This window comes from Bubalus bubalis, chromosome 14, assembly GCF_019923935.1.
Source record: "Bubalus bubalis isolate 160015118507 breed Murrah chromosome 14, NDDB_SH_1, whole genome shotgun sequence".
NCBI lineage: Eukaryota > Metazoa > Chordata > Mammalia > Artiodactyla > Bovidae > Bubalus > Bubalus bubalis.
This window is the reverse complement of record NC_059170.1, coordinates 63,145,107-63,172,294: the sequence shown is the minus strand read 5'-3', so window position 1 is coordinate 63,172,294 and position 27,188 is coordinate 63,145,107. Positions and strand designations below refer to the sequence as shown.

General features: G+C 37.9%; 1 protein-coding gene across 7 annotated transcripts in view; it reads left to right on the top strand.

Annotated features, from left to right (window-relative positions):
• Positions 1–27,188, top strand: part of MALRD1 (MAM and LDL receptor class A domain containing 1) — a 743,525-nt gene that overhangs the window by 223,600 nt on the left and 492,737 nt on the right. For all 7 annotated transcript variants that reach the window (XM_044928177.2, XM_044928178.2, XM_044928176.2 and 4 more), the window contains 3 exons: positions 6,273–6,439; positions 15,155–15,247; positions 17,778–17,985. In XM_044928177.2, the coding sequence (XP_044784112.2) occupies positions 6,273–6,439; positions 15,155–15,247; positions 17,778–17,985 (468 nt within the window). The remainder of the gene's footprint in view (positions 1–6,272; positions 6,440–15,154; positions 15,248–17,777; positions 17,986–27,188) is intronic.

Below are 27,188 nucleotides of genomic sequence, written 5' to 3'. Positions count from 1 at the left end.
TACATACTGCGGTGCTCCCGTGTTGGATGCATATATATTTATAATTGTTATATCTTCTTCTTGGATTGATCCTTTGATCATTATGTAGTGACCATCTTTGTCTCTCTTCACAGTCTTTGTTTTAAAGTCTATTTTATCTGATATGAGTATTGCTACTCCTGCTTTCTTTTGGTTCCTATTTGCATGGAAAATCTTTTTCCAGCCCTTCACTTGCAGTCTGTATGTGTCCCCTGTTTTGAGGTGGGTCTCTTGTAGACAACGTATGTAGGGGTCTTGTTTTTGTATCCATTCAGCCAGTCTTTGTCTTTTGGTTGGGGCATTCAACCCATTTACATTTAAGGTAATTACTGATAAGTATGATCCCGTTGCCATTTACTTTATTGTTTTGGGTTCGAATTTATACACCGTTTTTGTGTTTCCTGTCTAGAGAATATCCTTTAGTATTTGTTGGAGAGCTGGTTTGGTGGTGCAGAATTCTCTCAGCTTTTGCTTGTCTGAAAAGCTTTTGATTTCTCCTTCATACTTGAATGAGATCCTTGCTGGGTACAATAATCTGGGCTGTAGGTTATTTTCTTTCATCATTTTCACTATGTCTTGCCATTCCCTCCTGGCTTGAAGAGTTTCTATTGAAAGATCAGCTGTTATCCTTATGGGTATTCCCTTGTGTGTTATTTGTTGTTTTTCCCTTGCTGCTTTTAATATTTGTTCTTTGTGTTTGATCTTTGTTAATTGGATTAATATGTGTCTTGGGGTGTTTCGCCTTGAGTTTATCCTGTTTGGGACTCTCTGGGTTTCTTGGACTTGGGTGATTATTTCCTTCCCCATTTTAGGGAAGTTTTCAACTATTATCTCCTCAAGTATTTTCTCATGGTCTTTCTTTTTGTCTTCTTCTTCTGGGACCCCTATGATTCGAATGTTGTAGCGTTTAATATTGTCCTGGAGGTCTCTGAGATTGTCCTCATTTCTTTTAATTCGTTTTTCTTTTATCCTCTCTGATTCATTTATTTCTACCATTCTATCTTCTAATTCACTAATCCTATCTTCTGCCTCTGTTATTCTACTATTTGTTGCCTCCAGAGTGTTTTTAATTTCACTTATTGCATTATTCATTATATATTGACTCTTTTTTATTTCTTCTAAGTCCTTGTTAAACCTTTCTTGCATCTTCTCAATCCTTGCCTCCAGGCTATTTATCTGTGATTCCATTTTAATGTCAAGATTTTGGATCAATTTCACTATCATTATTCAGAATTCTTTATCAGGTAGATTCCCTATCTCTTCCTCTTTTGTTTGGTTTGGTGGGCATTTATCCTGTTCCTTTATCTGCTGGCTATTCCTCTGTCTCTTCATCTTGTTTAAATTGCTGAGTTTGGGGTGTCCTTTCTGTATTCTGGCAGTTTGTGGAGTTCTCTTTATTGTGGCATTTCCTCACTGTGTGTGGGTTTGTACAGGTGGCTTGTCAAGGTTTCCTGGTTAGGAAGCTTGTGTTGATGTTCTGGTGGATGGAGCTGTATTTCTTCTCTCTGGAGTGTAATGAAATGTCCAGTAATCAGTTATGAGATGTCTATGGTTCTGGGGTGACTTTGGGCAGCCTGTATCTTGAAGCTCAGGGCTGTGTTCCTTTGTTGCTGGAGAATTTGCTTGGTATGTCTTGCCCTGGAACTTGTTGGCCCTTGTGTGGTGCTTGGTTTCAGTGTCGGTATGGAGGCATTTGATGAGCTCCTGTCAATTAATGTTCCTTGGAGTCAGGAGTTCCCTGGAGTCAGGGTTTGGACTTAAGCCTCCTATTTCCAGTTAATGGTCTTATTTTTACAGTAGTTTCAAAACTTCTCCTTCTATACAGTACCATTGATAAAACATCTACGTTAAAGATGAAAAGTTTCTCTACTGTGAGGGTCACTCAGAGAGGTTCACAGCGTTACATGGAGAAGAGAAGTGGGAGGAGGGAGTTAGAGGTGACCCAAATGAGATGAGGTGGAATCAATAGTGGAGAGTGGGCTAGCCAGTAGTCACTTCCTTATGTGCACTCCACATCTGGACCGCTCAGAGATGTTCACGGAGTTATACAGAGAAGAGAAGAAGGAGGCAGGAGACAGAGGTGGCCCGAAGGATAAAAGGGGGAAATGAAAAGGAGGGAGACAGATCCAGCCAGTAATCAGTTCCCTAAGTGTTCTCCACCGTCTGGAACACACAGAAATTCACAGAGTTGGGTAGAGTAGAGAGGGGTTAGGGAGGAGATACAGGCGACCTGGTGGAGAAAACGGAGAGTCCAAAGGGAAGAGAGAGCAGTCAAGCCACTAATCTCGTTCCCTAGTGAAAAATGGGTCCTGGGGATTGGGTTTTTTAAAGGTACAAAATTGGTAACAAATACATAAAAGCAAAAATTTAAAATCTAGAGTAGAGTTTGGAATTTCAAAAATGCGATGTTAATGAAAAGAAGAAGGAAAAGAAAGAGAGCAAAAACGAACAAAGAAAAACAAACAAGGTTGCGAAAATTATAAAGAAACTACAGGTACAAAATTGATAACTAATACCAAAAAGCAAAAATTAAAAATCTAGAGGAGAGTTTGGAATTTCAAAAATACAATGTTAAAAAAAAAGAAGAAGAAGAAAAATAAAGAGAGAAAACAAACAAACCAACAAAAACAATGTCGCAAAAATTATAAAGAAAATACAGGTACAAAATTGATATCAAATACCAAAAAGCATAAATTAAAAATCTTGAGTAGAGTTTGGAATTGCAGATATACGATGTTATATAAAAGAAGAAGAGAAAGTAACAGAGGGGGAAAAAAAAGAAAAAAAGTCACAGAAATTATAAAAAAAAAAACTATATGTACAAAATTGATAACATATACCAAAAGGCTAAAATTAAAAATCTAGAGTAGAGTTTGGAATTTCAAAAATACGATGTTAAAGAAAAGAAGAAGGAAAAGAAAGAGAGAAAAAACGAACAAAGAAAAACAAACAAGGTCTCGAAAATTATAAAGAAACTACAGGTACAAAATTGATAACTAATACCAAAAAGCAAAAGTTAAAAATCTAGAGTAGAGTTTGGAATTTCAAAAATACAATGTTAAAAAAAAGAAGAAAAATAAAGAGAGAAAACAAACAAACCAACAAAAACAATGTTGCAAAAATTATAAAGAAAATACAGGTACAAAATTGATATCAAATACCAAAAAGCATATATTAAAAGTCTTGAGTAGAGTTTGGAATTGTAGATATACGATGTTATACAAAAGAAGAAGAGAAAGAAACAGAGGGAAAAAAAAAAAGTCACAGAAATTATGAAAAAAAACTATAGGTATAAAATTGATAACATATACCAAAAGGCTAAAATTAAAAATCTAGAGTAGAGTTTGGAATTTCAAAAATACAATGTTAAAGAAAAGAAGAAAAAGAAAAACAAAACAAAACAAAACACGGTCAAAAAATTATAAAATATATATATGAAGTTTGCTGAAGAAGAAAAAAAAAATAGGGTCTTTTTTTTTTTTTTTTTACAAAATATAGTTATAAAAGTGAAAATTAAAGGACAATAGAGGACTTAAAAATTTAAAAAAAATTAAAAAAAAAAGAAAGATTGATCGTAAAAATAGTAAAAATATATCTAGGTCTTTCTCTGGTTTTGTTGTGAGTATTGTGGGTTCAGTTCATTTTTGGCTAGTTCCTTGGTCTGACTTATATTTCTCTAGATCTATAGGCCCCTTCCTATGTAGTCCGTAGTAACCACAGGGCTATGGCCTGTAGCTTCCAAGGTGTTTCCCTCTGTTATAGCTTCTTCTGTTTGCTGGTCTCTTCAGTGTCTGGTTCCCGCCCTGACACAAAACGGACGGTGGCAGACACTATTTTTTTTATTTTATTTAGGCTCACTTGTTCAGCCGCGCTGTGGGGAGGGAGGGAGAGATGCTGCAAACAGATAACACTGGCGTGCGCTCGCAGTGCCTCAGCCACACTGGGTCTGCCCCCGCTCACGGCGCGTGTAGCCTACCTGCCCACACTGCTCGGGCTCTAGGTTGTTCCGCCGGGAACAATCAGAGGCCGGGCCTGGGCTGAGCTCCCAGGTCCAAGCCGCTCAGGTTCAGGCACTCGGGTAGTCCTTAGAGGCACAGACTCGGTTGGGCCTGCGTTTTGTGCTCTTCCCAGATCCGAGCAGCTCAGGTGATGTGTTTGGCGGGCGCCAATGCTGCGACCTATCGCCTCCCCGCCACTCGGTTATCTGGGTGTAAAACCGGCGCACCTTCTCAGGCAGATGTTGACCGTCCAGACCCCCAAGAAGTTTTAGTTAGCAAAGAAGCCTGCTTACAGTTTTATAGATAGTGTCTCTCTGGGGCTGCGATTGCCCCCTTCCGGCTCTGACTGCCTGTCACCGGAGGGGGAAGGTCTGCAACCGGCTATCTCTGTTCAGTCCTTTGTTCTGTGCGCGGGCCTGGCGGTGTCTTAGGTTAGGGCTGGCTTTTCGCGTGGTAGATAACCCACAGTCTGGTTTGCTAGCCCAAATTATTTCGCTCAGATAGCGCTCAGGACATTCGGGCCGATTCTTACTCTAAGGGACACAGCCCGCGCCGCGCTTCCCTGCCCAGCCCCCGCTTGCTAATGGCGTGTGCAGGCGTATGCTCTGCTTCTCTGCTGGGGGAGTTACCGTAGGGCTCACAATCTGCGATTTTTTATTTTTTATTTATTTATTTATTTTCCTCCCTTTTATGTTGCCCTCTGTGCTTCCAAAGCTTGGCACAGATTCGGCAGTGAGAAGGTTTCCTGGTGTTTGGAAACTTCTCTTTTTAAGACTCCCTTCCCTGGACGGAACTCCATTCCCTCCCTCTTTTGTCTCTTTTTTTGTCTTTTATATTTTTTCCTACCTCCTTTCGAAGAGTTGGGTTGCTTTTCTGGGTGCCTGATGTCCTCTGCCGGCATTCAGAAGTTGTTTTGTGGAATTTACTTGACGTTTAAATGCTTTTTTGATGAATTTGTGGGGGAGAAAGTGTTCTCCCCGTCCTACTCCTCCGCCATCTTGGCTCCTCCAGTCCCCATCTCAGTTTATAAGCAAGGTTCCCAGCCCTAATGTCTAACTTCATTGAGAGAATTAGACTCTGTTCATCCAGGACTGTGCAGCATTTGAAGTAGTTGAAATTCTAGCTACTACAGCCTGTGTCTGGTCCCAAGTCTGAGAGTTCTATGGTTTCAGCTCTGTTCATCATATCTATTTTTCCTTATCTTTTGAAATGTTTTCTCCTGTGCTTATTCTGTCTCTGCTTTTATAAAACTGTATTTTTATGTCATTTATCATTTCCTTGTGTATAGGTCAGAGGCAAAGTATTAATTTATTGTACTATTTTGACTAAGGTCAATCAGAGCTTCACTAAATTCATAGTTTATTTTTGAAGCTGTTGGAATATTTGCTATCTTACAAGGAAATAGAGCATTTGAAAGACCTTATTTTTGAAAATTAAAGTTATGAAAATATAGAAATAGCTTTGTATTTCTGCATTATATGTATTGAATTAAATCCAAATTAGTTTTAAGAATCAGATAGGAAAAATTGATTGACAATATTTTTATGTACTACAAAACCCATCCATGTAATTTAGTGGGATTGTAAGTATCTGGTGCTTCAACATAGATTGGTCAGAAAGAGGCAGTTCAAATTACATTCCCTTAAATGATAAAGGTTTTCCTGTGAAGAATAGAAAAAATAATCAAAAGGGAAAATAATTCTGGGAAGAAAGATGAATTTTTGATTAAAGAAAGATTGCATTGTGACATTTAAATGATCATTTGGTGGCACAGAGATTTTTATATCAATAGATTTCTTTTTATAAGAACATTCATATTGAGGATGGTATAAAACTTTGATTTCAGGAATTAGGATGAGATTACAATGCATTTTAGAAATCAAATATGGCAGGACTTCCCTGGCGGTCCAATGGTTAAGACTTTATCTTCCAATGCAGGGGGTGAGGGTTCTACCCCTGGTCAGGCAGCTAAAATCCCATATGTCTCATGGCTGAAAAAACCAAAGCAGAAAACAATATTGGAACAAATTCAATAAAGACTTTAAAAATGGTCCACATCAAAAAAAAGTAAGAAAATATGGAAGTGAAAATCTATCATTTGTAGTTGATGTCATTTAAAAAAAAATCCTATTCTTTTAAATAAAATATTTGTGTTTCAAACTTGATTTTGAAAATTCCAGAAACATGATAATTTTGTTCAAATGGAACCAGCTGGGTTTTTTTTCCTAAGTTGCTTTCCCCCCCTTTATTTTTCAGGTTACTGTCTATGGATAGGGGCTAAGCAAGCTTCTGCTCTTAACCATTTAGACAGCAGGGCTTATCTGAATAGCTCCGTGTGTCACTGCCTGGGCAGGAGTTGCCATCTTCAATTCTATTACGCTATGGAAAGCAGTGTTCTCAGAGTAGGACTGTCTAATGATAAGGTGAGGAGAAACTTGTATTACTTTCAAATTCATTAATAAATGAAATTTCTATTCTTGGAAATTTGTTATATGTAGACTACTTAGTTATATGTAGACTGAAGGTATTCTTTAACTTGCCTTTATTTGATATACTTTTATTTTTTTTCTCGGGGGGGGGGGAGTTTATGTTTTTCTTTTCCATTATGGTTTAGTAAAAGATACTGAATGTAGTTTCTTGTACTATACAATAGGACCTTGTTTATTTGGTATACCTTTAAAAAATGTACTAAGAAATTGGTTTCAGAGATATTGTCATGTACAAAAGTCATGGTGGTAGTTTGTAAAAACTTCATAAGATTTTTAAAATTCATGAAAATATGTTAAAAGTAACTATGGTGTCATAATGTATTGGGGATTCTATATTATTCACTCTACACTGAAGAGTTGATGTGATCTGCTCTGGACTTTTAATCTCTGCATCCTTAAAGCTATAAATATGATGGAAGCAAATTACTTGTTCTGTTACAGTAGATACAGTTTTAAAAGATTGGTAATTGCTGATTAAATAAGCCAAATGAGTCATATAATTGGAAAAAAAATAGTGCATTGGGCCGGAGAAGGCAATGGCAACCCACTCCAGTACTCTTGCCTGGAAAATCCCATGGACGGAGGGGCCTGGTAGGCCACAGTCCATGGGGTTGCTAGGAGTTGGACATGACTGAGTGGCTTCACTTTCACTTTTCACTTTCATGCATTGGAGAAGGAAAAGGCAACCCATTCCAGTGTTCTTGCCTGGAGAATCCCAGGGACAGGGAGCCTGGTGGGCTGCCGTCTTTGGGGTCGCACAGAGTCTGATACGACTTAAGCAACTTAGCAGCAGCAGCAGCAGCAGTGCATTGGGCAGAGTGAAAGCTGTAGTGGTCATGTTAGTGAGTAAAAAAAACCAACTTTAACTGAAAACAATTCTCCGCACATGCGAAAAATACTTGAGACACTGAGAATTTCTATTGTGAAAAATTTATTTATAGGTAGGAATAAAGAAATTATAGGGGTAAACAGCAGTCACTGTAGAAATGGGAGACATTTGACAATAATTGCAGGAATTCTGACATTGGAAAAGGACAGTAAAAGCCTCCAATCAAGTTTCCTTTTGCTCAAATGGCTTTGGGTAAATCGAGTTGAAACTTCTGTGACATCAGTCAGATTCATTCTTCAACGAAAGTTTGTCACTTGTACTTATAAGGTGCCACTAACCATCTTTCAGAAGCATTTTCTTTTGTTCTCTTTTTAAAATTCGTTATTTTTAATTGGAGAATAATTGCTTTACAATATTGCATCGGTTTTTGCCATGTATCAACATGAGTCTGCCATAGGTATACATATGTTCTCTCCCTCTTGAATCTCCCTCCCACCCTTCACTCCATCCCACCCCTCTAGGTTGTCACACAGCACCAGATCTAAGCTCCATGTATTATACAGTAAATTTCCACCGGCTATGTAATTTTACACATATAATGTATGTGTTTTGGGGCTACTCTCTCCATTTGGCCCACCCTCTTCTGCCCTCTGTGTCCACAAGCCTGTTCTCTATGACTGCCTCTCCATTGCTGCCCTACAGACAGGTTCATCAGTACCATCTTTCTAGATTCCATATATATATACATCAATATATGATATTTGTCTTTCTCTTTCTGTACTTCATCTTGTATAATAGGCTCTAGAAGTGTGAAGTGACTTCATAGTTGATCCTCAAGTATCAGACTTCTTATTACCAAGATACTCGAACATTGACAAGGCATTCTTTTTCTCCTGAGTTCTATCATTTCACCTGTCCCTTTTCTTTTTGTGTCATTCTCATCATATCCAGTTTTTTTTTTTCTACTTCTCTTTTCCAGGACCTCCACAGACTTATAAAGCTGAATACTCTCATTAGATAGCCTCATACATTTTCCTTTGTTACGTGGATGAGACACAATTTGTAGCATTTTGTAACTATATTTTCATCACATTTTTTTCAGTAGTATTTGGCAGCCCACTGCCCTAGAATCTATTTGATATATTGCATTCAATTTGACGTGGTATGAGGTGGGTGGAGGGGCTGAAACATCTCCCTGCCCTTTCTGTAGGGCTCCAAACTTTTCAGATAATTGGAAAAATTTTACAAAGATAGGTTTAACTTTATATATATATATGTTGTAGCATTCAAGCTTCAAACATCTTTTAGTTATTATCAGCTGTGCCATGTAAACCAAGTCCACTGAGCTTTCATGTACTTTGAAACTTTCTGTCATTTCCAAATCCTCCTTCAACAAAGGCATAGGAAAAAGAAAATTCTGAAATTTTGTTGAGCTTATATTATAGTTAAAGATGTGTTTTAAAAAGTATGATGCTACAATACTGCTTTTCACAAGGTGGGTAATTCCATGGGATTTTCCAGGCAAGAGTACTGGAGTGGGATGCCATTGCCTTCTCCGAGGTGGGTAATTAATATTCATTAAATGTTGAATGAGTTATTACCCTAAGTAGAAATTGGTGTTATTTATCTTCTAGTACTAAGGATTATTTTAATATCCTGAACATCAGTGGTGGATTATGTTTCAGTGGGTGTATATGGAGATATGAATTATTGGAAGTGAGCAGTATCATTCCTCTGGCTTTGGGACTGTACAAGAAAAAAGTGCAAATAAATTGGTTTCAGATACTATGTCATATAATAATAATAGACTTATCAAGATGCTGTCTCCCACATTAGATGAAGAAGTTAACCGTGGAGAACTGATCCAGCGTATTAATCAGAACCAATTGGAGGTATACATCTGAGGCAGTGTTGACTGATACTTGATCCATGAGTTCACCAGTATTCTGCAAGGCACTGTCCAGTCTTTTCTGACACTATTCACTGTGCTCGCCACATGTAACACATTGGTCACTAGCGCAAAATCTGCATCACAGTACATTTAAATTACAACTTGATGTTTTGTCACAAAGTTAAAAAGGACTTCAAACCTATCATTTAAAAAATTAACTGCTGATGAAAATGATCATTAACATAATCTGTGGATAGAATAACAAAAACAACCCTTATGATAATGTGTGCAGGTGAACCAAGATATATCTAGCGAGAATGCTTAGCACAATTTTATTTTTGGAGTACTTTAGAGCTTGAGAAATAACAAATAGGTGAAAGAAAAGTTGTTATATAAAAAGTTGAAACTTTGAAAGTCAGCTTCAGTGTATGTACTATCTAACTCTTCTTAGGATTAAGTCTTTGCCCATCATTTATAAGATAATAATCATAGCAACAGCCTGTCTTTTATCCTCAGGAAAGTTGCCATGTCACTGAGCCAAGGATAGTAAGGTTTCCCAGCTTGTGGTGACTTTTTATGTTTTTTAAATTCCCACTGGCAAATAAATAGGAGGAACCTGATGTTGGGAAAGGAAAGAAAATGCCTTAGAAAAATATATTTTCTTGTATGATACAAGTTTTAAAGCTATAATAAGCTCTCCTTGAAGAAGAGCTTTTGCTAAAGTACATGGACCTATCACCACATGCAATCAAAAGTAGTTAAAAAAAAACAACTTGAACTTGATATCTGATTCCCCCCCCCCCCCCCCACTGGAAGATGGGGGGGAGAAGCAGAGAACTCTAAGAGATCTGATCATAAATATTTCTCTTGAGAGGTAAAATAACATTATTAAGCCTGGTCTGGGGGAGTTTTGTTGTTGTTTTTGTCCAGTTGCTAAGTTCTAGGCGTGTGCTCAGTTATGCAGCCGTGTCTGACTCTTTGCGACCCCATGGACTGTAGCCCACCAGGCTCCTCTGTCCATGGGATTCTCCAGACAAGAATACTGGAGTGGGTTGCCATTCCCTTCTCCAGGAGATCTTCCTGACCCAGGGATGGAACCCACATCGCTTGCATCTCCTTCATTGGCAGGCATATTCTTTACCACTCTGCCACCTGGGAAGCTAGTCTAGGGGAGTAAAGACATTTAAACAATTTTGATTGATTTTAAGATAATAGAAAATTGGAATATCACTTGAAGGCTTTTCTGACCTGAGGGTTTGTGTTTTACATTGACACCTGTTGAAAGTAACTAGCTAAGTCTGAGAGTATGGACAAATATAAACTAAAAGCTGATATCATGTAGTTGGAGTAAATTTTTCTCGTTTGCATTACGTGTGTTGTCAGACAGGAAAATGTGGTAGAAAAGTCTGGATTTCATACACAATATACCATTAAATGGTTTTTCAAATGCTAAGTTAAGTTTAGAAAGAACTATGCTCAGCCTCTTGAACAAAATGTAAATGCATTCTTCTTCAGGTAGAATGGGGAAAATCAATTAGTCATTGTGAAGAAAGAGCAAAACAACTGCACATTACCCTCATAAACTGAAAGTGAAGGGACGTGGTGAATGCAGCTTGCCTGGTAGTGCCAATAAAAGCATCAGCGGAGGACATAGTGTCTCAATGCTAAATAACTAAAGTTGCTTAAGAAATTATTGAAAGAAAATTTGTCATATTTCTCAACCCTTTATAACTTCATTGTGATGTGACCTGGAAATGATCAGCTGAAAATATGTGTCCTCCATGTATGTTTCATTGTGTTATGGAAGTCTTAACTGTTCATATAAATAAGTAATAGAATGAAGTACATTTTAATGCGTTTAGACTATCTTCTCTGAAATATTTAAGACCTAGAAATTGGAGTAGATAACAGAGGGCAAAGAACAAAGCTAAAAAGAAATTCATATTTAGAAAATCTTGCGTATGAATGAAATAAGTGAAACCAAGTAAGGAGATAAAGGCTCTTAAGAGTCTGAAAATGATGGATGTCATGTGTCATCTGGATTACAATTAGATGTCACCTTCCAGTGCTGTTTCCTATCTCACAGACGGGAGGTCACAGAGATGGCCTCAGAGTTTAACCTGAGACATTTATGCCACTGTCTGCATTTTCACTGTATTTCACTATATATCTATATCTATCTATATATATATGTGAGTGTGTGTGTGTGTGTGTGTGTGTGTGTGTGTGTGTATATAATCGTTCAGTTGTTCAGTCATGTCCGACTCTTTGCGACTCCATGGACTGTAGCACTCCAGGCCCCCCTGTTCCTCACCATCTCCTGAAGTTTGCCCAAGTTCATGTCCATGGCATCAGTGATGCCATCCAGCCATTTCATCTTCTGATGCCCTCTTCTCCTTTTGCCTTCAATATTTCCCAGCATCAGGGACTTTTCTAATGAGTTGTCTGTTCACATCAGATGACCAAAATACCAGAGCTTCAGCTTCAACATCAGTCCTTCCAACGAATATTCAGGTTGATTTCCTTTAAAATTGACTGGTTTGATCTCCTTGCTGTCCAACGGACTTTCAGGAGTCTTTTCTAGCACCACAGTTCAAAGGCATCAATTCTTTGGCATTCTGCCATCTTTATGGTCCAGCTCTCACAACCGTACATGACCACTGAGAAGGCCATAGCCTTGACTATATGGACCTTTGTTGGCAGAGTAATGTCTCTGCTTTTCAACACATTGTCTAAATTTGTCATAGCTTTCCTGACAGAAGTAATCATCTTCTGATTTCTTTGCTGCAGTCACCATCCACAGTGATTATATATATATATATCATTAAATATAAGGAAAATAGGGTTATTTCATAGCATGAAAGCACACTCAAAATCATAAGGTCCAACACTATGGGCAAAATTGTGGAGTACTTTATAAACTTTTATCAAATATATGACCTCCTAGTATATAGTAACATAGTTTTGCATATACTTTGCAACCTGGAAAATGACCATCATAGAGACACCTGACATAGGATGCTTTAGAAGACATGGAAAGGTCTTTGATTGAGTGACTGGAAAGTAAGATAGAAATATAATCTCCAAAAAAGAACTGTATTATTTGGAACTTGGAATGACTTCTTCCATAGGAAAAAATATTTGAGATTTGCAGAAAATATATCTGATAACATTTTTTTTACTTTCATGTTAAATATTTGCCTGCAATTTTTCTTTTCTTTAATCAAGGCAATATTGCAGAATGTAGTAATGTCAGTGGGATCAATGTTTAAATAGTTGGTTTATTGATATTTCAGTTCAGTTCAGTTGCTCAGTCATGTCTGACTCTTTGTGATCCCATGAATCACAGCATGCCAGGCCTCCCTGTCCATCACCAACTCCCAAGTTCACTCAAACTTATGTCCATCGAGTCGGTGATGCCATCCAGACATCTCATCCTCTGTCATCCCCTTCTCCTCCTGCCCCCATCCCTCCCAGCATCAGAGTCTTTTCCAATGAGTCAACTCTTCGCATGAGGTGGCCAAAGTACTGGAGTTTCAGCTTTAGCATCATTCCTTCCAAAGAACACCCAGGACTGATCTCCTTCAAAATGGACTGGTTGGATCTCCTTGCAGTCCAAGGGACTCTCAAGAGTCTTCTCCAACACTACAGTTCAAAAGCATCAATTCTTCAATGCTCAGCTTTCTTTACAGTCCAACTCTCACATCCATACATGACCACTGGAAAAACCATAGCCTTGACTAGACGGACCTTTGTTGGCAAAGTAATGTCTCTGCTTTTGAATATGCTATCTAGGTTGGTCATAACTTTCCTTCCAAGGAATAAGCGTCTTTTAATTTCATGCCTGCAGTCACCATCTGCAGTGATCTTGGAGCCCCCAAAATAAAGTCTGACACTGTTTCCACTGTTTCCCCATCTATTTCCCATGAAGTGATGGGACCAGATGCCATGATCTTCGTTTTCTGAATGTTGAGCTTTAAGCCAACTTTTTCACTCTCCTCTTTCACTTTCATCAAGAGGCTTTTGAGTTCCTCTTCACTTTCTGCCATAAGGGTGGTGTCATCTGCGTATCTGAGGTTATTGATATTTCTCCTGGCAATCTTGATTCCAGCTTGTGCTTCTTCCAGCCCAGCATTTCTCATGATGTACTCTGCAGATAAGTTAAATAAGCAGGGTGACAATATACAGCCTTGACATACTCCTTTTCCTATTTGGAACCAGTCTGTTATTCCATGTCCAGTTCTAACTGTTGCTTCCTGACCTGCATATAGGTTTCTCAAGAGGCAGGTTAGGTGGTCTGGTATTCCCATCTCTTTCAGAATTTTCCACAGTTGATTCCACAGTGATCCACACAGTCAAAGGCTTTGGCATAGTCAATAAAGCAGAAATAGATGTTTTTCTGGAACTCTTCTGCTTTTTCGATGATCCAGCAGATGTTTGGCAATTTGATCTCTGGTTCCTCTGCCTTTTCTAAAACCAGCTCAAACATCTGGAAGTTCATGATTCACATATTGCTGAAGCCTGGCTTGGAGAACTTTGAGCATTACTTTACTAGCGTGTTGCTGCTGCTGCCGCTAAGTCGCTTCAGTCGTGTCCGATTCTGTGTAACCCCATGGACTGCAGCTTACCAGGCTTCTCCATCCATGGGATTCTCCAGGCAAGAACATGTGTTAGATGAGTGCAATTGTGCAGTAGTTTGAGCATTCTTTGGCATTGCCTTTCTTTGGGATTGGAATGAAAACTGACCTTTTCCAGTCCTGTGGCCACTGCTGAGTTTTCCAAATTTGCTGGCATATTGAGTGCAGCACTTTCACAGCATCATCTTTCAGGATTTGGAATAGCTCAACTGGAATTCTATCACCTCCACTAGCTTTGTTCGTAGTGATGCTTTCTAGGGCCCACTTGACTTCACATTCCAGGATGTCTGGCTCTAGTTGAGTGATCATACCATCGTGATTATCTTGGTTGTAAAGATCTTTTTTGTACAGTTCTTCTGTGTATTCTTGCCACCTCTTCTTAATATCTTCTGCTTCTGTTACGTTCATACCATTTCTGTCCTTTATCGAGCCCATCGTTGCATGAAATGTTCCCTTGGTGTCTCTAATTTTCTTGAAGAGATCTCTAGTCTTTCCAATTCTGTTGTTTTCCTGTATTTCTTTGCATTGATCGCTGAGGAAGGCTTTCTTATCTCTTGCTATTCTTTGGAACTCTGCATTCAGATGCTTATATCTTTCCTTTTCTCCTTTGCTTTTCCCTTCTCTTCTTTTCACAGCTATTTTATACTTAGAATTTTATGTTTGGAAGTGTAGTACTTTATTCAAGATTCTATTCAAATTTTTCTTCTGAACTTTGTCTCCATCATAAAAAATAGGCATCTTTATTATGTACATATACTTTATTTCCTTATTTTTTAAAAAATAATTTTTATAGAGTGGTTTTAGAGTCACAGCAAAATCAAAAGAAAGGTATAGAGATCTCCCATACACCCCCTGTTCCCACATATTCAGTCTCCCCCATTAGTATCATGTCCCACTAGAATAGCACACATGTTACAATTGATGAACCTACACTGACATGTCATTATCACCTGAGGTCTCTAATTTACATTAGCGTTCATGTTTAGGGCTGCATATTCAGTGGGTTTGGACAAATGTATAATGAATGACATGGACCCATCATTATATTATCATAAAGAGTATTTTCGCTACCTTAAATACTCTCTGCACTCTCTCTTTTCATCCCTCCTGATCTCCATTTCTTTATTTTTCTCTTAAAATATAATATACCATTTTAAACAATACTTCAGAGTTTTAGTACTTAATACCCTACAGGTATGATCAACTCCACTGAAATGTAATTAAGAGGGCATGTATATAAATATGAGAATAGAATTTTGGGAATAAGTGATGTTTTTTTCTTTGAATCAAAGGAAGAAGAAACATTTTGGATATACAACACATCAACTCACAGAAAATGGGTGAAAGTGGATTTGGTAATACCAGAAGAACTGAAGACATTTAAGGTATAAAAGGGAAAAACAAGTATTTTTTTATCATAGGTTTAATTTTTAGCCTTGTAGTGAATTTATCATTCATTGTTAATTTAAATTAGCATTTAAATTAGAAATACAAACTCATATGTTTAGGGAGAGCAATTACTTGTTTTCATTGTACCTACCTGTGCTCAAGTCAAATTTGCTTGAGTGAAGAAGCAAGAAAGTAACTACTATTTTTTTTTTTTTAAACAGAGTTAGTGTATTGATCAAATCTAGGAAAGAATAATACAGTTCTTATACTGAAGCTACAGGTTACTCACAAACAAAAGATTGACACATTCAAATTTTATATAATTCAGTATTCAACAAATGTTTTTGAAATGATGAGAATATTAACTACTCTTGTTTAAAGCATCCTCGTTCTCCATGGGCTCCCTCCTTAGCATCCCCAAACACTGTGCAGTACAACCAAGGAAGCCAGTTGCATTTGAAGCAGATAAACAATAAACCAGTATTGAAAAATCAGGGGAGTATATGCAAATATTTTGAATGCAGGAATTCACATCTTTATAACGCATGGGTAACTCAGTCTGTCCAAAGATGCATCTGAAATATACATATGCTCAGTGGGAATGCTATCTCTTAAAATTATTAACTTGGGTTTTGTGTTGTATATAGAGTTGAGATTGTGCAGAAAAATATCTGGTAACATTTTTAAACTTTCATATTGAGTGTTAGTTTGTCATTTCTTTTCTTATATCATGGCAATATTGCAATGTGTAGTAATGTCAGATCAACATTGAAATTCTGGTATTATTTATTGCTGTTTAGATTTTTATTTTTAAAGTACAGTACTTTAAGGTTCCATTCATTTTGTGTTGTATAAAGAGTACATAAATGCATTTATACTGGAGTGTAAGTGTAAAATAATGAGGCTGATTGTATGTGTGGCTTATGAAACCAATTTCATTCCTTTAAGGTAATATCACACTCATACATTTTTCTAGGTATTAAAAGGAGGACCCAAATGATATGAACTGTGACTATGCAGATTTTTTAAATCCAATTTGCAGCTGAATTTGGAACTTAAGAATCACAGCATTTTTGTAGCAATCTCAGAAGTTGAGGTTTATATCATAGCCCATTGAGTTAACATTCTGATACTATTTTATAAATTGTTAAATATTTATGCAAACTTGATCTTAAGTAATTCTTAAATATATATTGTTCATGTTTTTGAAAAGAAAATTTCTCAGACATTTGAAGCTGGAAGAGGCTAAAAAGAGTCAGTCTTTGTTCCTAGAATCTTATTTGCATATTAACAATATCGATGCAAAAAGAATACCCCCTGAATTACTATGCTGTACATCTGAAACACAATATTATAAATTAACTATACTTCAAAAAATAGAAATACTTTTGTTGTATTCCATGAAAACCAAGCCAAACCCAATATCTAGTTCAGTGGTGATCAACAGAACTTTCTGTGTTAATGGCAATTTTATCTGCGTTCTCCAGTATGGTAGCCAGTAGCCACATGTGGTTATTGAATTCTTGAAATGTAACTATTAAAATGTGGAACTGAATTTTAACTTAATTTTAGTTCATTTAAATTGATATAGGCCTATGTAGCTAGTGACTGGAGAAGGCAATGGCAACCCACTCCAGTACTCTTGCCTGGAAAATCCCATGGACAGAGGAGCCTGGTAGGCTGCAGTCCATGGGGTCACACAGAGTCGGACACGACTGAAGTGACTTAGCAGCAGCAGCAGCAGCTAGTGGCTACCATATTGGATGGCAGAGAATAAGGCATCTGCTATACAGTTTTTGATTTCTCTTGGACCCTTGGTGTTACCTAATAATTGCTCTTGTTAAAACCTCAAGGGATATTAATACTTTCACATTATCTTACACTAGAATAGCAGTGTATGGTTGTTTCAACTTGCTAGTAGTTTATACCTTTAGAAAGCCTGCAATTCAGTTAGAGAAAATGAATTCATTTCCTTTAACTAGCACTTATTTGATTGTTAGAGCAATTCTTTTATAAGGATTAATAGATTTTAAAATTTATTCTTTTAGATGTTTTCCTATTCTATTGCAACCCTTTTTATCTGCCTGACAGTTCACTTCCTACCTTCTAGTAACTAATTTCAATAGTTAAAAAAACAAATGCATCTATAACTCTTGTTACATAAATAGCAACAACATTTATTCTTTTCCTTGAATATTAAAGTCAATGGGCTGTGAAAATGATGACCAAGTAAGTTTGCAGTCAGGGACATTGTTGGTGATTAAATGGGATCATGATCATGGGTGATTTCTCAGATCAGATCATCAGATCATGGGTGGTTTCTTAGACACCTCAGTGGCTCTAATGTGCCCATCAATCTGATGCATGTGAGTCAAGCTTATCAAATGGGAACTTTATTCTTAGTTGTATTTGCTTTATCTTTAAAAAGGCATTTTTCTTAATAATTCTTGAATCTCCAGTATTATTTTTGGAGTCTTTTTGAAGAGATTTTTAAGGTCACAAATTGTTCTCTGTGCTTCCCTGAAGATCATTTTTGAAGGAACTGTTTTGAGCCACAAAGGTTTTATTGGGCTTGATGACCTGTGGGTCTACGCCTGTGCCCAGGCCCCGTCGAGACAACTTTGCTCTACAGATGAATTCACCTGTGGCAGCGGCCAGTGCATTGCTCGGGAATCGGTCTGTGACTCTTGGCAGGACTGTTCTGATAAGAGTGATGAGGACCCAACAACTTGCTGTAAGTAAATTAATGGTTGACTCACTCCTATGCTCACATTCATGATAGTGGTTGAATTTAAAAGAGTCTTTACCTTGAGCAAGGTGAAGTTAGTATGTATGAAGTAAAATGAAGGTGTGTTCTCACTCTGAAGCCATTAGCACTATTCCCTGTGGACATCTCTATGCTAACTTAATGTTTTGGTGCTTTTTTTCTCACTCTCAGAATCTATTTGTTCAACAAATGAATAGTTGTGATGTTGAGTGAGGTGTGTGTATTTTGAGTAAGAGGAAAATGGATGGGAGAAGGAACCTATTTGTATTCTTCTCTTAAATACAAATTTACTATGGGTTAATAACCTTTTTTAAATGTAAGATTTTTTTCCATTCTGACCAATTATGTAGAAAGCTGTGGAGCAAGGAAAAAGAGAAGGAGGGCTGTCATTACCTTCCAGATAGCCATGATGATGTAGAAATCAGCCATGGTTGGTATTCACGACTAGGCAAAAAGGCCCAACTCCTTTATTTCAGACCTTTTATGAAGTCTTTGATAAGAGTAATGATAAGAAATTCTATTACTATTCAAACCTAGTTATGTCAGAAAGGAAACATAATTTAATTTACAACTTACATCATGGTTTTCATTCATATGAGGTAACTTAGCAACTAAAATATTTGTCTTCTTAGAAACAATGAATACAACTAAATGCATTCAATTTCTATGTCACAAACAGGAGGGTTTCTTAATTATTAAAAACTTTACATTTATTTTTGCTGCAGTGCTTTATTTTAGTGATATATTTTATTGAGCAACAGAAAAATATTATAACAAGATGGATATCACCTTTTTAATGAAAAGCTTTTACAATATGCTTCTGCTGATTGGTAAGTAAGGATTTTACTGAGAGTAATGGACAAAGATGTAGAAAAGATGAGATGAGAAAGCAAGGAAGAAACTCTCTGCCCGTTTGTAAATAGCAATTCAGTCTATTCCCAAGACACTTGGTTTTAACCATACATTTAAGTAAAATAGTCTCCTTACCAATATGATTTCCATGGATTTTTTTTGTGCCCTTTTTCTCATTAGAAAAGAGGCATTTCATTTTCTCTAATGCGACTGTCACTTTCCTCTTTTTTGCTTCATTAAAAAGTTTTTTTATTACAGACAATTTGGTTCATTTCTTGTGACAAATTCACCTTTCTAATGGTTTGTATTATTCTCAATTTCAATAATTGAGAGTAAATATATTTCTTGTCTTTTCAATTCCACATATTGAAACTTAAACTTATTAATAGCTTTTCTTCTTTCTTTCCCCACAATTGAAGGATTCTTTATGCTATCCTTTTAACTGGTTTTCTTCATCGAATTTCATCTAGAATATTAGTACATACTTTAGCATTTGATTTTGGACATACTTTCCCATATCTCTTTATTGGAAGTTTTATTGATTACTTATCTGGCGTTTCCCGCATAGATTATATCTTGATACCATTTTGCTGTTTCCTTTGTGTGAATTTAGGGACAGATGTCTGTCCTTATCAAAAAGTAGTTTTACTTCATAGTCAGCTAAAGTTTCCAAATAATGTAAGCTCATTTAGTCAAATGGTCAAAGAACACCTGGCATGCTTGCTTGATTTAGATCAACTTTAAATAGGAGATATGACGTAAAAAGGTGGCCATGTTACATATTACAAAACATCCATAGAGTTTGGTGTCAGCATGAGTATTTCATGTACATATTTGTATAATCATTTTTGCTTGGAGGAAATTATTGCATAGTAATGGAATTACTAGAATCTATATAAATGTTATAATGTTATACTGTTTTCTGCACTGAAGTATTTAACATGTGCAGCCCATGTGTAATATGCAAAACATGTTAAATACTATAGTACATAAAATAGTGTAGCACTGTACCAATTCTAACAATTCCATTACTATATAAATAAGTTTCTCCAAGCAAAAATGATTATACAAATAAGTACATGAAATAATCATGTTGACATCAAAGTATATATATATGTTTTGTAGTATGTAACATGGCTACATTCTTATGTCATATCCCCTATATAAAGTATATAAACACATGTATATATATGGTATTGCAACATAAGAGGCTTTCCTTTGACATTTTAATCCAATTTCAAACATTGTGCAACATACTTTGAGTTTGTATTTTATAAAATTGAATTCATTATACAAATTTTTTTATAAATAGAATTTTCAGGTCCATAAAACTCAAGAAAAATGTTTTTATACCTTTTTTTAAAATGTCAGCATAGGATAAATCTCTAGTATAGCTCATATTGCCGGGAGAAATATCAACTACCTCAGATATGCAGATGACACCAAGTGAAAAAGTTGGCTTAACGGTCAACATTCAAAAAACTAAGATAAGGCATCTGGTCCCATCACTTCATGGCAAATAGATGGGGAAACAATGGAAACAGTGAGAGACTTTATTGTGACTGCAGCCATGAAATTAAAAGACACTTGCTCCTTGGGAGAAAAGTTATGACCAACCTAGACAACATATTAAAAAGCAGAGACATTACTCTGCTGACAAAGGTCCATCTATTCAGAGATACGGTTTTTCCAGTAGTCAGGTATGGATGTGAGAGTTGGACCACGAAGAAAGCTGAGTGCCAAAGAATTGATGCTTTTGAACTGTGGTGTTGGAGCCACTCTTGAGAGTCCCTTGGACTGCAAGGAGATCAAACCAGTCAATTGTAAAGGAAATTAGTCCTGAGTATTCATTGGAAGGACTGATGCTGAAGCTGAAGTTCCAAGACTTGAGCCACCTGATGCGAAGAACTGACTCATTGGAAAAGACCCTGACGCTGGGAAAGATTGAAGGTTGGAGGAGAAGGGGCCGACAGAGGACGAAATGGTTGGATGACATCTCTGACTTGATGGACATGAATTTGAGCACCCTCCGAGTGTTGGTGATGGACACTGCTGAGCAACTGAACTGATATTCATATATACAGCTTGAATACATCAGATTTTTTACTATATTCCAGAGGCTAAGTAAATATTAACTCATGAATATTATCAGTTGGTATCTGTGGTCAGTGTGATTTTTGCAAAAATGCATGTTTTCTCAGGTAAACATTCTTTACCAAGTTTACCAAGAAAGTTTACCAAACTCTCTTTACCAAGTTCCTCTTACTTTTATACCATTTTAACAAATGTAGTTGATTGAGCCTCCAGCCCAGTACCTTTTCAAAAGTAGCTAATGGTAAAGGAAAAACGGGTTCTGAAGTTCCTACCCTTAGTATTACTTGGTTGACTAGAAGTCTCGGCAGCAGCATCTGCAGAATTCCTTGGAAACATAGAACTTTGGGATACAACCCAGTCTTACAGAACCCAAACTTGCATTTTAATTCCCGTAGAAGTAAGTCACTCAGTCGTGTCTGTCTTTTTGCGACCCCATGGACTGTAGCCTCCGAAGTTCCTCCGTATATGGAATTCTCCAGGCAAGGGTACTGGAGTGGGTTGCCATTTCCTTCTCTACTGCATTTTAATAGCGCCCCAGATGATTCACCTGCATTTTTTAAAATTTGACAACCACCGTGCCTAAAAGGCTTCCAAAATGGAGGCCGAAAATACTTTCTGAGAAGAGAAAACAGGTGGAGAGAAAACTGTAAGAGAAAACAGTCTTAAAAGGCAAATTGGAGGCCTTTCATGATAGAAAACAAAACTCCCAGTACTTCACTAATACCTAAGGGCAACACTATAATTCCTAACAACATAGTTTTAAAATAGTGCTATTAAGATAAATTGATGTACAAGAAGTGCACAAAACGAATGTATACAATTGGGTTACTTTGGACATATGCATACACTTGTGAAACCTGTGCCGCATCCTTCACCTCCAAAGTTTTCCTTGTCCTTCCCTGCCCTCCCCCCTCCACTTTTTTGTAGCCAAAACACTTGACCCGAGATTTATCTTCCTAACCGGGAGGGGCCGCGCATACAAGTGCCCTGGAAGCCTAGGTGCTGGAGGGTACCTGCCGCTATCTGCAGGCAGCAGAGGCGAAGGGCATGGCGGGGGGAGGGGCAGCCGGTGGTACCTGAGGCTGCGCCCCCTCTCCCCCTTCCTCTTCCGCTGCCTCCTGGTTTTTCTCTGGCTCAGGTCAGTTAAGGGCCGCCGAGTGTTTCAACATTTCCCAGCAGCGGAAAGGTTCAGGGCCCACCTGCTGCAGGTGAACCCCTGCCTGGGTCTAGCAGCCTTCACGACGGGCCCTTGCAGGTGAACCCACGCCTCGATGTCTTGGTACAGCGTTCATTCGGATGGTGAAAGGGGCGCCGCAGGACCCAAGATCCGCCGCCCTAGTGATCTGGGTCCTGGGGGCGAAGGCACTGGCCTCTTGGCCATCGCCGCAGGTCACCCAGGTCCGGGGCCTCCCCTTAGCAGGGCATCCCCGTGTGGCGGCTCCCCGGGACCCGGGCGCTCCTGTGGAGTCGTCTCCTTCGCCACGGCTCCTCCTTCCTGGAAGAGACCAGTCCAGCGGAGGTGGGGGTGCCGGAGGGAAAGGGGGGGCCACCCCCTCTGACACTCCGGGGCAGGAGAGGTGTTGCCAGGGAAGGTGCCCAAACGGCAGTGGTCCCTGCGGAAGAACGTGGCCCAGGCCGCAGTGCCGATGAGCCACGGAAGGTTCAGGGAGGGGCGCACCTGGGAGCCCCGAGCAGCCGCTGGAGGCGGGAAGCCCGGAGGCTGTGACCACTGTGACCTAGGGGAATCAGCCCCTGAGGAGAGGGGTGGTGGCCAAAGAACCCCGAGTAGCAGCGAGGAGCGCAGGCCTTTCCAGTTCTCAGAGCAGGAGCAGGACTCTAAGCCCTGCAAGGATGGGGAAGCGCCAGTGCGTGGTTTACTGCAAGCAGTTTTGTAGAACTTGTCCAAAGTCCTCTAACCCTTCCTAGTGGAGGATATCACCTGTCAAAGTTCCAGATAGCTTAGATGCTCTTGCTCAGTAAAACGTCGCCACTGTCCACTCTTAAAGTCTCAAGATTGGTGTTGGAGATGCACAGGCAACTGCCTGTCCCCACAGCTGCGGCTGCTGCTAAGTCACTTCAGTCGTGTCCGACCCTGTGTGACCCCATAGATGTCCCCACAGCACTTTCAGCTTAAAATACGTCGTTTAAATGAACACGAAAGACGGTTCAGTGAACGGGTGCTCGTGGAGCAGACAAGTGAGCTTTTTTTCATGCTCCTCCTTTCTGCCTCTCCCATTTTAAAATACTACACTACACGTTTTATTTTTTTTTTTACAAGTATTAAGTATTGCAACACCATTGGCAAAGTGTATAATACAGTATTGTTGACTATAGACACTACTTTGCATAACCAAAATTTGTATCAGCTGAACAGCATATGCTTTCCAGTGTTTTCCATACCTGATGCAAGTAGAATCATTATTCTAAGTGAAATAAGCCAGTCACAGAAAGACAAATACGGCACAGTTCCAAACTATAGATTCTTGATGGTTATTAATATGATCCTGTATAAAACAGGGACATTTAAGAATAAAATACTCATGCCATATATTTTCTCCAACATTTCTAATAAGATGTAACATATACCAGGTATACATTGGTATATGCATACACGGTCTAAAAGTATACATTGGCTAGCAGAACAACTAACATAAAATATACCTAATTTTCCAACATATGCTACAATGTGGCTAAATCTTGAAGACATTATGCTAAGTGAAATATGCAGGTCACAGCAGGACAAACATTGTATAATTCTACTTACCTAGAGGACTCAAAACAGGACGCAGAATGGTGGTTGCCAGAGGTTGAAGGGAAGGGGCAAATGAGAATGTTTAATGGGTGTGGAGTTTGGCTTTGGGATTATGGGAACGTTCTGGAGACACATGATAGTGACAATTGTACAACCGTGTCAAGGTCTTAGTGCCACTCAACTGGACACTTAAAAATGGTCCAAAAGGTAAAATTTATAATAAGGGTGGTGGTTTAGTCACTAAGTTGTGTCTGACTCTTGCAACCCCATGGACTAGAGCCCACCAGGCTCCTCTGTCCACGGGGTTCTCCAAGCAAGAATAATGGAGTGGGTTGCCCTTTCTTTCTCCAGGGGAATCTTCCTGACCCAGGAATCAAACCTGGATTTCTTGCATTGCAGGCAGATTCTTTACCAACTGAACTACAAAGGAAGCCCATATATTTTACCACAATAAAATGTTGAAAAAACTATATATATATAGTTCATGCAGAAAGACTGTGTGTCAACAAGGACGAAGGATGGACAGATCAGTGTTTAAATTAAAGCAGTTTGGAAAATTCCATGGGAAAACTCTTTTAATTGAATGAAAAAATAGGAATCTTTTAGAGCATTTAAAATGCAAATAGAAATTGTGACACTTCAAAGAAGAAGGTACGATATTCAAGTGAAAGAAACTTAAACCAAGAATCCGGTGCAAGATGTTTAATTTTCAATATGATACTGTGCCTGAATGCTTTCCATATTTTGAAAAAAAATGTTGAATACTAAAATACCTCCTGAGGGTAAGGGACATATATGTACACTTAGTGGAAAAAAGATCTTGTGGGTTCTCAATAAATAAAATATTTTTGTTAGTATAATCATATTAAAACCTAGTGTCTGCTTAATGAATGTATAATTCCCACACAGACTTCTTTTCTTATACAATAGAGAACTGACTGACTGACTTCTGAACCAGGGAGTTCATAAATATTTTAATTTTCATGATCCAGAATTTTCCTCAGCTGCCACAATAAAATTCTTTTTCTCTTGCCAGTATGCTTCAGTGGTTAAACATGCAAGAGAAAGCTTTGTCATAATTTAAAAATATTACTCTAACTGATGAACTCAGTGAAATTTCACTGAAATTATGAACTGTGGCATATCTCATCCTCTGATTAGAAATGGCTATATGTATTCTGCAGTCACAGAAATTTAAGTAAAAGCAACCAGATAATCCAAATCACTACTTGTCATGAATACAGGTTGTGTATAATATGAATAGGTACATTTTTAGATTTTATAAATATTTAACATTTAACACATGTGGTATCATAGGCATTTATTAACTGCCTGCGTGTGTTTGGCCCACCTGGTTTTACTTCAGATAATAACTTTATTTTAAATATTTGGAATTATGTAGGGGAAATATTAATGGAAGAACTTCAGCTTTGGTGACTGGAATTTGACTTATATTTTATAGTGCAGTTAAGTTCTGAAATATTTAGCTTTAAGAAAGTCCTTTGACATGTACTGGAGTGAATGTCATTGGTTTAAAAAAAACCAGCTGAGCAGTTCACTAAGATCTCTATAGAGATGATTGCATCATTTTATAGAGGTGATTGCTTCCCTGGTAGCTCAGCTGGTAAAGAATCCGCCTGTGATACAGAAGACTCCAGTTCGATTCCTGGGTTGGGAAGATGCCCTGAAGAAAGGATAGGCTGCCCACTCCAGTATTCTGGCCTGGAGAATAGTCCATGGCAAGGAGTCAGACATGACTGAGTGACTTTCACTTTCACTTTGCATCATTTTGCTTTCATATATCTTTATGGTGATGGGTTTTAAAAATTAATTTTCATTTTTCAAAAGACAGTGTTTTGGGTTCTGTGGAAAGTGCAATGATTGGCATTTTAACTGATAAAACATCCAGATAATGAAAGAAACGGTTAAAACTTTTCTTCTAAAGTTGAATTTCAACATGAATACAATCTATTTTGCCTTAAAATCTTTACGGCTTTTGCAGTTGAGTGACACAGGCACAGATGTGAAACATCTGTGGAAGGGCTGGTGATGTTTGAGTCATTTTGTACGTTCCATTTTCACGGTCAGTGGTATTATAGCCATTTCATACCGTTGCATCTAACAGTGATTCTTCTCTGCATGGTCTTGCTTGCTTCCTTTGTGTATTAACCTGTAATTTGTTGCTCCAATAGGGCTATATTGAATATATTGCCCAAACAGGGCACTTGAGAGGAAAGAGGAGAGATATTAATTATTCTCCTTGGACAATGGGTATAAACTGGGACATTTCTGGGCCAACCCAGATGGGGGTGCTTGTGGTTGAGGAAGGACGGATTCCTTGACCAAGTTCACAATCAAGAATTGGGAACTTGTTAACACATTTTGGAGGTCAAGTATGTATTTAAACTTTGTCTATTTGTATATTCTTCTGACTGAGAAGAGCTGGGGGGTGGCTTAGCAGGTGGTGAAGTTCACAGGAGACCAAAGAACTAGATCAGAAGACCTTCTGGATGCAGGGGGAGACAGTCACAGTTAGGTCATAAGTTCTTGACACTGTCAAAAAACCGAAGAGGCTCTGCTTGGAGCAATAACTGGCTATCAATAGCAGTATTCCAGCAACACTGTAACCAGAGCTGAGAAAAGAAAAACATCCAGAGGCAATAGATTTCCAGTTATGTACTATGTGGGTGAACAGCTTTTCCTTGACATGTTGATTTGGGTTATGAGCAACATTTTCCCATTATTATATGGTAGTTAATTTGCTTGTTTTTATTTTTGGAGAATACATTTAAGGGGAAATAATATTTGCTTGTAGAGAAAAATCTTTTGTTACATATCCATTATATGACTATCTAAACAAGCATAGCTCTAAGAACTAAACATTTAATTTACATGGAGAGAAAATTTGTGGCCTTATTTGCAAAGTATCCTTTAGTGTTCTAAGAGCTGACATATTAGTGATAAAATATCTGGTCGTGACCCAGGTGTCCATTTTTATGGATATTTGAATATCCTTTGATTATTAAGATATAATGAGCTTATTCAATATACTGGTAAAATTGGTCACATTTTTAAAAATTGAACAAAACCGTTAAGAGCAAGCAGTGATGCAGTCGTTTAAATTTTGAGGCAAAGTCCCTGGTGTAGGGAGGCTTCAAAGTATAACCTTTGGTATCAGACAACTCAGTCTGGATATTCCATTTACTAAAATGTATCATAGGCAAGTTACTTAGCACTAAGGTTTCCAAAAGATAATTATACTTGCTTTGTAGGGTGTTTGTGAAAACAGATGGTAATATATGCAAAATACTTGGCACATACTTGGAGCTCAGTGGGAATACATCTATTCCTATTTTATTAAAGATCATAGAATTGTGATCTGGGGGAGCTGTCAAAACTTTAGGTGTTTTCTAACCAAGACCAAGAACTATTTTATCCTTCTTTCTGTTATGAAAATGCCTCTGCATAAAGA